At 37.8% G+C, this 12,343-nt stretch overlaps 1 protein-coding gene across 2 annotated transcripts in view; it reads right to left on the reverse strand.

Annotated features, from left to right (window-relative positions):
* Window positions 1-7,360: 7,360 nt before the first annotated feature.
* The window catches only part of Slain1 (SLAIN motif family member 1), a 42,503-nt gene continuing 37,520 nt past the window's right edge, over window positions 7,361-12,343 (reverse strand). For both annotated transcript variants that reach the window (XM_070002774.1, XM_070002775.1), the window contains 2 exons: window positions 10,380-10,665; window positions 7,361-8,444 (listed from right to left, as the gene is read on the reverse strand). In XM_070002774.1, coding sequence (XP_069858875.1) covers window positions 8,369-8,444; window positions 10,380-10,665 — 362 coding nt within the window. In that variant the 3' untranslated portion in view covers window positions 7,361-8,368. The remainder of the gene's footprint in view (window positions 8,445-10,379; window positions 10,666-12,343) is intronic.

Genomic DNA, 12,343 nt, shown 5'->3' on the forward strand with positions numbered 1-12,343 from the left:
GACACAATCACTGTTGGAAAGTGGTGAGCAAAATACTTCAGTTCAGGTAAGATAGGTCTGAGGCATGTATTCTATTGTTCAGACATTCCTCATGGGCCCAGGCTAGTTCCCCACATTGGCAACCTGCTGAATCAGCCCTTTCTTTCCCTAGTCTCTTCTTGTCCCCCATCTTCAATATTTTTTTGCAGCACCAATGAAGCTACTTGGCCTGTCTCAGGATGGTCCTGGGGAGAATGCAAGCTAACACATCAGTCCTTCCTAATATAGCTGCTAGCACAGTTAGCAGAGGCCTTCTGACTCAGTGGGAAAGGTCTGTCACTAGTTTGGCAGTCAAGCACAGGGAGATTAGAAAATGGTTATCAGAGCCAGAATGTTCAGTGAAGCATAGCCCATACCTCTGTTTGGGAGGTAGTGGAAGAGGAGACCACAGCCATTGCCCGCCTCTAATCCCTGGACGAGACTGACATGCATCGGAAAGAATCTGCCAAGTGTAAGCTACCTAGTTAGATTAGCTTTGTGGAAACCCAAGTCTTTTCATCAAGCTATCCTTTCCCTTCTGGTCTGTCCATGTCTACAGAGTGAATGCAATCATCTTATGGTCGATATGATGCTACGTGTGGCTGTCCTCACAGGTCCACTCAACATGGCTATGAGTTCTCCCAACAATCTTAGAGACAATAAATTCCTCTCTTAAATTCTGCTTTATTTCACTTAACCTAATTCTCCTGTCTCACCCAAACTGATATAAATGACAGAATTTCCTGTTTATAAAGCTGACTAATAGTACTCCATTGTATATATGCATCATGTTTTAATCCTTTCAACCATGGATGGGTCTTTATGTTGTTTTGGTATCTCAGTGAATGTGGTGAATGTGAAAGTGTGGCTATCTCATCACTAATTTTAATTCCTCATGGTATGGATTGCAGATACAGAGCAACAATGATCATCCCACCTGTAGAATGCTGGTTATCAGATGGTGGAGGATTGTTAATAGGAATGATGGTGCTCAGGTAAAAAGCTACAATTACATAGGAAGACTAAATTCTGGTATTTACCTACAATTTATCTTTGCACACATTGTTCGTTTGAATGTACTGTTTCTACAGTAAGGAATGCTCCTCGACTCTGTGCCTACTCTATCTGTAACTCTCAATAATCCATTCTTTATAAGGGTAGCATGAGTTTTTACATTCACATTTGCTCATGTTTGCCCTTTTTTGTTAAAAGCCTGGCTTTGACACTAGCCTCTTTTAGCTTAGTTGTTGTTTTAACATTTCTGTATTTTTGTTTCATCCTCTTTAAAATGCTGGTAATAGTACTTAACTCCATAAGGCTGTGTAAAAATTGAGTACATTAGTACAAGTTCCAAAAAGAATTAGGAAGAACATTGTGAGTGATAGTGAGTCTCTACAGGGTCCTATCCTTCTTCTGAAATGCAGATCTTACTACTTTGCCACTACTGTGGGTTGTTTTTGTAAGCACACGAGGTAGGACGGGGCCCAGGCTTGGTTTAATGCTCTACTGTCATCTTGCTGAAATACTGATGCTCCCAATCAGGGGCCCCACAAATCACATAAGTCTTACCATTGGTCCAGCCAGAGTATGTCTTCTTTTTGGTCCTTCAAATACCCTAAATTCTTCCCCATCTCTGCCTGGAATCATCAAACCCCTTTTTCTCATGTAATTCCTATACAACCTCAGCTTAAAATTCCGCTTTCAGAAAAGCCTTCCTGGAAGACTCTATTAGGCAATCAGCCTGTCCCTAGATCTTCACATTTGCCATTCTGTTCCATCCTCTGTCTTGTTCCCTCTGGGAGAAAAGAACATCTTCTTTATGTGGTTTGAATATTTCCCACAAGAATCAAGAATGTAAGTTTCATGAAGGTAAATCTAGCTCAAGACTTATATTCTTGCCATCTAGCACAAAGCCTAGCAATCAGTTCCTCTCAATAAACATTTGTTGAGGGAACAAACACAAGGTCTCATTTAAGATCACACAACCAGACCCAGGCTACCTAAAAATTTGTTGATCCCACCAACATTGGTAACTCCCTTAATTCCCTCTCTTCTCTGTGGAGCTATCTTTAAGTCTTTTTTTCATAACGATTTAGCAAACATGGCATCCTTTACTTGGCAGTTTTCTCTGCCTTTCAGAGAACATAATTATTTATGATCCTTCCTTCCCATTCTCTGGCTGAAAGTTGGATTGCACAAGAATCAATTAGATGGAAAGAGACTGGACATCTGTATATTGCCTTAGAGCATAGGAAAGATTAATACTGTTCTTTTATAGGTTAAGAATGTTAGTTATCAGTTCTTGAGTAACCACTAGTAGAATTTCAAAAGAGCATTATTATACACCTTCCAAACAATAGAAAAGAAAAGAGCCAGATGCTGGTGGTTCACATCTGTCATCCTAGCTACTCAGGAGGCCTAGATCTGAGGATCACAGATTGAAGCTAGCCTGGGCAAGAAGTCCCTGTGAGACTCTTACCTCAAATTAACCACTCAAAAACCAGAAATGTTGTTGTGGCTTAAGTGGTAGAGTGCTAGCCTTGAGCATAAAGAGGCTCAGGACCTGGATTCAAACCCCACAACCAACAACAACAACCAAAAAAAAAAGTACAAAGAATAAACAACACAAGTGTGGATACAAATGCAAAGAAAGAACAGATACAGCACACAGAAAGCTGAAGTAGAAGATTTAAATCTAAATATGTCGGTTCTTTACAATTTTTTTTTTCAGCAAAAAACTGTTTTATACAAAAGAATGCTCCAAGTTTGAACTGGGCATGGTAGGATGTACCTGTAATCCCAGGTCTAGGGATTGAGGCAGGAGGAATGGGAGTTCAAGATCTCTCTGGACCTTGTTGAAAGAAAACAAATAAATCAATAAATAATAAGGCTAAAAGCAAAAGGTTAAGAAAATAACCAAAAACAAACTTAAGAAATCTAATGAAACCACCTTGCATCAGGAAAAGATTTTAAAACATGAGAGAGAGAAAGAGAGAGAGGATAGCCGTCTGCCTGAGACTCGTGCCTACAATCCTAGCTACTAGCAGGCTGAGATCTAAGGATTGCATTTCAAGGCAGCCTGAACAGGAAAGTCTATGAGATTCTTACCTCCAATTAATCACCAAGAAAGCCAGAAGAAGAGCTGTGGTTCAAGTGGTAGAACACTATGCCTTATGCAAAAAAGCTCAGGGACAGTGCCCAGGCCCTTAGTCCAAGGCCCAGGACTAAAAAAATAACAAAATAAAAAAATAACTCCAATGATGACAAAATCACTCTGTCAGGAAGATAAAACATATTAACTGAGAATGCATGAAAATCATATGACTTCCAAAAGACATAGAGCAAAACTGGACACAAATATAAGGAGAAATAAAAGCACCCACTATTTTAGAGGAAAGTTTTATGTCAGTGCTCTAAGAAGCAAAATAAATATATTTAAAATCAGATTATAGAAATACCACATGACCTAGATACTAGAGCATCTAAAAGATAGGGAGTACTGAAATTTCATAAAATTGGACAAAATTCCTAAATATTAGTAAATCAAGTTCATCTATTTTGTTTTTGCTTTTTTTATTGTCAAGGTGATGTACAGAGGGGTTTCAGTTACATAAGTAAGGTGATTGGATTTACTTAAATAATTCAAGATAGATTCAAATATATAATATATAGGAAACGTTTAATATCAATTTTCTTTTATTAAAAGATATTGGCAAATTTAAAACTAAATGGTAAAACTAACTTTTCTTTTGGAAATAACAAAGAGAGATAGCTATCACTTATACTTAATATTGTACTAAAAAGCTATTAGCATGGAAGAAAAACTGAGAAAAGGAACAAAGCAACCTAACATCCATACACCTAACTATATAAAAAGACTCTAAAGATAAATTATTCTAATTACTATTTATTTAAGGTTGTTGAATAAAATTCAAAACAAACCACTGTAAATATTTTTTATAAAAGCATAAAATGTCAAATACCTAGGACTTAGACTGATGAATGTGTCTCCCATAGAAACTTTGCACCATTTTATTGTAAGATTAAAGTATTTGAATCAATAAGAGGTAGACTGACATATAAGACCCAAAATTACAAAGATTTAATTCCCCTAAAATAGAATCTCTATCCAAATTCCAAAAGGATTCCAGGTTCTCTGAGCCCTGACCAGCTTGTTCAAACCCGTATATAAAAATTTAAAAATAACAAGAAATCTAAGACATTAATCTGTCTGTCTGTCTGTATGTGTGCATGCATGCATGCACATACTGGTACTAGGGCTTCAATTCAGGGCCTGGTTGCTCTCCCTTAGCATTTTGGCACAAGGCTGGTGCTCTACCACTTGAGCCACATCTCCACTTTTGGCTTCTTACTGGTTAATTGGAAATAAGAGTTTCATGACTCTCCTGCTTGGGTTGGCTTTGAACTGTAATTCTCAGATCTCCATCTCCTGAGTGACTAGGATTATAGATGTGAACCACCAACAGTTGGCTGTAAGTCATCTTTGAAGCAAAGCAAGATAGCAGACTGCTCTGCAATTTAGAAAACTCATACAGCTGCAACAATTATGACCATGTGGTCTGGTGCAGGTGCAGATAGCCTCAAAGCCAACACATACATGCCCAAGAGGGCCTCTGCCGTGTGACAAGGAGAGAGTGAGAACAGGCTTTTCCATGTGTTGATAGCACTAGGAAAGTATAAAAATACAATGAGCCTGTTTCATCCAATACACAAAAATCAAACGATAGTTCATAAATCTAAGAGAAAAAGCAACATAATAAAACTTATACAAGTCAGGAAAAACCATTCTCAATCCTAAAGGCATATTCCTTAAACAAGACTGAAAAAGCACTAATCTTTTACAAAGCATGGCAAATTGTACTATATTAAAATAACAATTCTATTCATTAAAGAGAATTAAAAGGCAAGCTAATGTGAAGATATTTTATAATATATAATAAAGGGCAAAATATTTATAGTAGACTATATAAAAAATTACTACCAATCAATACAGATATTCCCATAGAAAAAGGGGCAAAAGATCTGAACAGAAATCCATAGAAGAATATATACAAATGTTCAATAAATGAATGTAAGGGAAATGGTATTCAATCTCACTAACAGAGGAAATGAAATTATTTTCATGCAATAAGGTACCTTGAACTCAGGGCCTAGTACTCACACTCATCTTATTTGCTTATGGCTGCATTCTACTATTTGAGCCATGTCAACAGTCTGCCATTTTACTGGTTATTAATAGGCTGGCTTCATACTGAATAATAATGAGTCTTGGATCTCAGCCTTCTGAGTAGCTAGGCTGACAGACAGGAGCAATGGCACCCAGCAGAAAAATGAAACCTCAATTATAAACTACTGTCCACATACAGACTAAGCAGTTAAAAAGAAACACCAAAGATGAACAAAAACTGGCATCTTCATGTGTGTACTGCTGGGAGAAAAAAAATGTCAAGTAGTACCACCATTTTGGAAATTAGATTGGTCTCAGCAGCCTTTTTCAAACAGTTTTGCATCATCATATACGGGGGTTGATTCAGAAGATCTGAGTTGGACTTCAGCATATACAATCCAACAAGTCTCCCAACATGATGCTGTGGCGGCTCATGTGGGAACCATACTCTGACAGACACAGACCCTAAGACATCTGGTGTGTGTGATATATTAAATTCAATTCTCCAGAATCACAGTGACACATCACCTTGGGGGTAGGGGAAACTATGAAAATAACCACTGACCCTGTTCTGTGTTCTATACAGCTGCAAGAGAAAAATTTGCAGGGTTAACGCTTTCCTCCAGGTCTTTGTTCAGTGGGGTTTTCAATGATATTGATCCGGGTGATTCTTGCTATAATATGACTTTTCCCCAACCCCATTTGTTCCTCATTCTTGTTACCAGCTCTCCCCCTCCTCCCTGCCCCACCATGGCACTCATGATCCAACATACTGAGATTTCTATAACTATTTCAGATTATATTCTCTCTCCCCAGCAAGAATACAGAATCCAAGATGAAGGGATCTTTGTGTTCTTTTCTAAGAGGGGATCAAAGTGTTCTGCATATAAAGCAAATATTCAAACAAAATGAATTAAAGCTTTCATTTTTTCCAGAATATATAAATGGTACTTTAAATACATAAAACTACTTGTGTATAGGAAGAAAGTATAATAGTAGGGGGAAAATAACTAAGAAAAACAATTTTTTTTTCAGCAAAAGAGCCTGAATTCTAGCTGGACACTAGGGCTTATACCTATGATCCTAGCTACTCAGGAGGTTGAGATCTGAGGATCACTATTCAAAGTGAAGCCAGCCTAGGCAGAAAAGTCCATGAGACTCTTATCTCCAATAAACTACTCAGAAAAAGCCAGAAGTGGTTTTTGTGGTTCAAGTGGTAGTGCGCTATCCTTGAGCGCGAAGAGGCTCTGGGGCAGTGCCAAGGCCCTGAGTTCAAGTTCTAGGACTGGCAAAAAACAAACAAACACCTGGATTCTAGCACCTTTACTATTAGCTAATTGTTTTCCAGAGACTAGTGTCACCTTTTTGGGACTCAGTGGCTTCATCTTTGAAAGGGTGGCAGCAGCAGGTGATAGTTAGAATTAAGTTGGATGAATTATACAAAGTCCTTATAAGCATGGTCTTGTCATTAGACAAAAATCCTATCTCACCACCTTCTACTCACACTTAACTTTAAATGTAAAATCGTTTTTAAAACAATCCTTTTAGATATATTAGATTTAAATAGAATTATATATAAAAGCACAAAAACAAAAGTGTTTTAATAATGCTTAATGACTGTGGTTAGAGTTCTCCTTAAAACCTAACATAAGGAAGTGGCACTGTAGCTCAAGTGGTAGAGCGCTCGCCTTGAGCTGAAGAGCTGAGGGACAGCGCCCAGGCCCAGAGTTCAAGCCCCATGACCGACCAAAAAAAAAAAAAAACCTAACATAAATCTCTTTGCTGAAGTTTCAACAGCACTTCAGTATTTTACAAATACTAAGGAAGTATTTTGAATTCAACTCCCATAAAACATTAAAATCTCCTCGAGTATTCATTCATAAACTCTTTTCTGAGCAGGAGTACTTTAGTTCTTGTGGGCTCTCTAAGCAGGACTAAACTCTGATTGTAAAACTAAACCCTCACATTTCTTTCTCATCAGTAGTCTTTTAGAGGCAAGAAACATAGTTTTCACAGATGTGAATATTCTAAGTCTAGCTGTTTAAAATCTAAAGCATCTGACCACCGCACTGTTTCCAGGATTACAGTGAAACCCAGACGCATGGTTCCCACAGTTCATGCTGCACACTCATGCGTGACCTGTTATTGCTGAAATAGAGTCTTTATTTCTGAACATTCCAAAACAGCAGTGCACACAGTAACAAATAGTATGTCATTCACCATAAGAAAGCATTCATTAGTGCAAATGGATTTTGTAAAAGGTCTATCAAAAAGATTTATTTGCTTTAAAATGCATTCATTTCCAGAAGCATTGTTAATAAAACATTACAGTTTTATCCTTTGTAATAAAGTATTGAAAATCAATGGTGGTAGAGTAGCAAACATTGCCTGTATTAAGTACAATGAGCTTGGGATGCCATTATAAATATGAAGTCCATGTACAACAATAAATTAACAGTGAAAAAGACAAGACCATTTAACTCTGCTGTCTGGCTATATCTCCTTGTAATGCTTCAGATTACATTGTGCTCGTTCAACATAAAATTATGTCTCAAATTGTATGGTGTATTTTTGTTGATATATCCCTAGAGCTAAAAAAATAGTACCTTACCACAAAAATAGTTTTATGGCACAAAATTTTCAGTTGTCCCATAGTGGCTCACAGAGGCATAAAAAGAAATAGGCACAAAAAAATAAAATTCCTGTAAACTATAAAAAAGTAAAATTCAAAGCGTATGGTTTAGAACCTAGTTGTAAAAATGCAAAGTATATAATAAAAAAAAAAACCCAGAATGTAATGGAAAGATGTTTAGAACACATAAGTAAACTGGATAGGTTACTTAAAAAAATCATATGGCAAAGCATTATTGATACATCTCAATTCTTTCAAAAAGTATTCAGATACAGAGTAGGTCTACAAAAACTTCCTAGATCTAAGTGTCACAATACTGCAACCACGGGTTTGAGAATGTTGCAGTACTTCATGTAAATATTTAAGTGCAACCATTAGTCTCTGGTGATTGGTCCATTGAAAAACAATGCAGGAAATGTGTTAAAATGCAATAGGGAAAGAATATCCCCACATCCACCGTTACCCAGCCAGCTAGGTAACACACCCTCATTGTCACTTCTTTCCCGCTGTCCAGGGTACATGAGACTGCTTCAATAGCAGCCATCTCTCCAGTTCCCATCCCTCAGCGTGCTGAGCGAAGATAGGGGCTTTGGAGGCTGCAGGAAACTAAAAAGAGATGAAAGAGAAAAGAGAGTGTTAATAATCCTGTGAGTCTCATCTCTCACTTTGATCTCTTCTCCACCCAGGAAGGACAAGCTCCTGGCACCACCCCAAGTGTACCTCAAGTTTCATGTTTCTGAGCCTTCAAAGCAGATGCTGGCCTGCTGGAGCCCCAGTGATGGCACGGGGCCATACATGCTGCACAATTTAACATGCAGCAGAATGTATAAAAATACTTAAAGTTCAGAAAGAAAAGATGAATGCAGTGGGGAAAGCCATGGCAAACATGAATAAATGGTGACTTCGTTGACTACTTATACCAAATGTCCATGCAGAAACTTTTAGTCTTACTAATAACCAAAAAAGTGCCTATCATATTGGTAAAGCCTTTTAAGAGGATGATAATGCCCAGTGTTTGAGGAAAAACCCTCTCACACAGTCTGGCAGTGACACCCTTTTCTCCTTGGAAATATATATCCAAGGATAAATGGAGGAGCCATAATAACTGATATACATCAAATTATGTGACTCAATTAGCCACAAACATGATACAGCTCTGAATTTACTAAGGAGAATAAGACAAAATGTATTGAATAAACATAGAACCAAATGATTTCTTTCTGGATGGTAGAACTATGGGTCAGCCTTTATTTACTTTTCTATTTTTCAGTAACTCCTGAACAATCATTGCTTTTAATCAGAAAAATCAAAACTATGAAAAGATACATAGAGAAAAAATTACATATCCCGACTAAATTCCTTTCGAACTTTTACTATGGTTCTCCTCTCCTCCTTCAAATCCTTACTGTTTTCCACCACCAGTGTCTCTTTCACTCACTGGTAAGGATTTTCTTTTCCTCACTATGAAACAGTCTATGCTATCCAGTTGAAGAAGCTATATTACAATCAGGGAAAATGATGCTTATCAAAATGACTCCAAGAAGTGGAAACAAGAGGTTTTTCACTGTACTGTTTGTGGTTCTTTTTTCTTTCTTTCTTTTATTTAGTTTATTCCTTTTTGTGGCTGTTTTATATTTCTGTACCCTTTGTCTTAGGTATAAATTTATCTGATTGGGAGGGGAAGGAGAATCACAGAAACAGTGGGACAAAAAGTGAACTAATTCAACAATGATACTCACTAGACACTATGTTGGAAATGAACTATACAATGTGGGGGAAAGGAGGGTCAGGAGGGGAAACACTGGAAGATAATGAAGGAGGTGAAATTTTCAAAAAATATACTCATTACTTGATTTCTACATCACTTTTACAATAAATTTTTAAAAATCAGGTGCTTATCTAAAATGTGACTGCAAATACCCTAAGATTTTGAAGGAAAAAAAAAAAAGACCTACGTGGACTACTGAACTTACCAATATAAACCGGTAAAGGCATTGGTGAGTATCACCACCATGGTTTTTCAAAACTGGGGGAGGAAGGTGCACATCTTCCACATTCGTTTGATATCCTACCCAGTACAGGACACATAGCTCTTGGCTACAGGGATACAGAGCAATGAACCCAAGAATCAACTACCCCTCTACCTTCCCAGATTGCAATTTTAGTCAAGGAAGTTACTGTGAGCAAAAACTTGACAGAGGGCAGGAATAAGCTACACAAATAACTTCAGGGACAGAAGAGAGGAACTACAAAGGCTCCGTAAACTCAAGCAAAAGCAAACAGAAGAGCATGCCAAGAGTGAAGTGATAAGGTAGTAAGGGGAAAGGATGAGGTAAGAAAGAAGGAGACTTAAGCACAAAGGACTTAACCCATCACTTTACTAAGAAAGGTACACAAGTCAAGCCATAAAGGACAGTGACCTATGTGACCTAAGTTTAACTACGGTTAAACTGAGACAAAGGTATGTGAGGCTGGTTCCTGGAGTAGTTCTGAACTGTCAAATTGCAGAGGAAGGCATGTAAACAAAGGAAGGCCCCTTACCTTCTGACAGGTTGTGCAATTTTGCTCCGAGGCAGGTTACTCCCATTTATTGCCAGTGAAGGTCTGGGAAGTGCACTGCGGCCCATGATCCCGGAAGCTGCAGCTTTGTTTGGGGTGGGGATTCCAGTGTTGGAATATAACTGTACGCCGCCATTGGAAACAGGGAGATTACTGCTGCCTTGAACTGTGGGACTAACATAAGCTGTGGCTTTAAGGGGTTGCCGGACAGACACCGGGAAATGCCCCACGCTAGGGACCCTGTGTTGAATCTGTCCTGGTGATGGAACTAGAAGAGAAAATGATGCTTATGTGAGTTACCATCCAACTCAGGAAAATGTGCATGACATTCAGAGGACTCTATATAAAAGGCAGGCTCTAGATACTATTCAGTAGGAGAAAATTCATTGACAAGAGTCTCCAGTTCTGTCCATTTGCAGCACTGAGGAGTGCCTAACTGATAGCAACGCTGAGCCACCTGGGAGTCAGGAGAAACAAAGCTGTGTAGTAAAAAATCCAAGTATAACTCAAAACTCCCCCAAATCTCATTAGTCATTTCCTGTTGACCCAGATCTTTGCCAGTAATATAAATACATTGTTTGTATTCATACAATGAAAGTTTCACTGTACTTTCATTGAAGTCTTCATTGAGTCTTAAGTTCCAAGAAAATTCTTGAATATTGCAAGGGATAACTTTTTACTGTGATAGACAATTTCCTGGAGAGAAGAAATGCTCAGACAGAGATGATCAGTGCCATCGGGCATTTTCAGCAGGTTCTTGCAAGACTTGAGCTCACCAAGAGGAACAGGATGTGGCTACAAAATTATCACAGTAGCCCAGTATTTCTTCAGTTAATTTTAGGCAGTTATGATTTAGTTCCTCATCTTTGCATTTATTTACATTTACCTTGCCTGCAAATAGGGACATGTATGATCTGTAAGTGTGTGCATAAACTTCAATGAATTTTAACCTTTTATCATGGTTGTATGCATACTATTTGGTAGCAAATGATAAAAAGAAGCCTATGTTCTACCTCTATTTTATTCACTAATGGCACATCTAACCTTTTTCTTAATTTTTCCATTATTTTTTAAGTCACAAAGTTTCATTCATCCACAAGGTTTGTCAAGATTGTAGCCAATCTCCAAAAGGAAAAGACAAAAAAAAATTGTCCATACGTGGGCTTATGCAGTTCAAATCTGTACTGCTCAAAGATCATCTCTATTTAGAAGCTAGTTCTAAGCACAGCCTTCTCTCCTTTAGTACATGAAATAATTTCTTGGTTCTCACAAACTCTTCCTTGCTTACTTGGAAGCCATTCAGATTTTTTGAGAGTTGCTCAGGGAATGGTTTGTAAAAACAAAATAATAGGATAATTAGTAGTTTTAATTATGGAAAGGAAAAAGAAGTTTATGACAAACATATTCCTTAAATAATATTCATTATGGATTTTTAGGAGAATGTGAGAGGGTCACCAATGAAGAAATAAAGAGGTAAGTAAAGCTAAGCTGAGAAAAGCACGTGACATCAGAAATGTCACAGCGGTCAAAAACCTAACCAGGTATAACCAGACCTGTGTTTGAATCTGTTGAATCTTCGCCTCATGCCCTGGAAATTATGACTTCTCCTATCTAAAACTATTTCCTCATCCAGAAAACAGGAATGACAAAAGAAACTACATCACACATACAATAGAACAAAATAAGATATTCATATAAACCAGTTAGCACAGTCCCTTATAGAGTATTGCTGTCACTTGGTTGTTAGGAACTAAGACATGAAGAAATGGAAGACTATCACCACTTGGAAACTAAAACTGAGTTTGAGGGATAGGGGCTACAGACCAGATATCTGTTTGCTAATTCTCAGCCAGTCTCTCTGCACACACCTTGGGCCTCCCAAGGCTGGTCTGTGACCTGTGTCTTCCTGATGCATCAGTGTAAAATTTAACCAGAGCAATCCATAT

This window comes from Dipodomys merriami, unplaced genomic scaffold (genome assembly GCF_024711535.1).
Source record: "Dipodomys merriami isolate MVZ:Mamm:240054 unplaced genomic scaffold, mDipMer1.0.p SCAF_6, whole genome shotgun sequence".
Taxonomy (NCBI): domain Eukaryota; kingdom Metazoa; phylum Chordata; class Mammalia; order Rodentia; family Heteromyidae; genus Dipodomys; species Dipodomys merriami.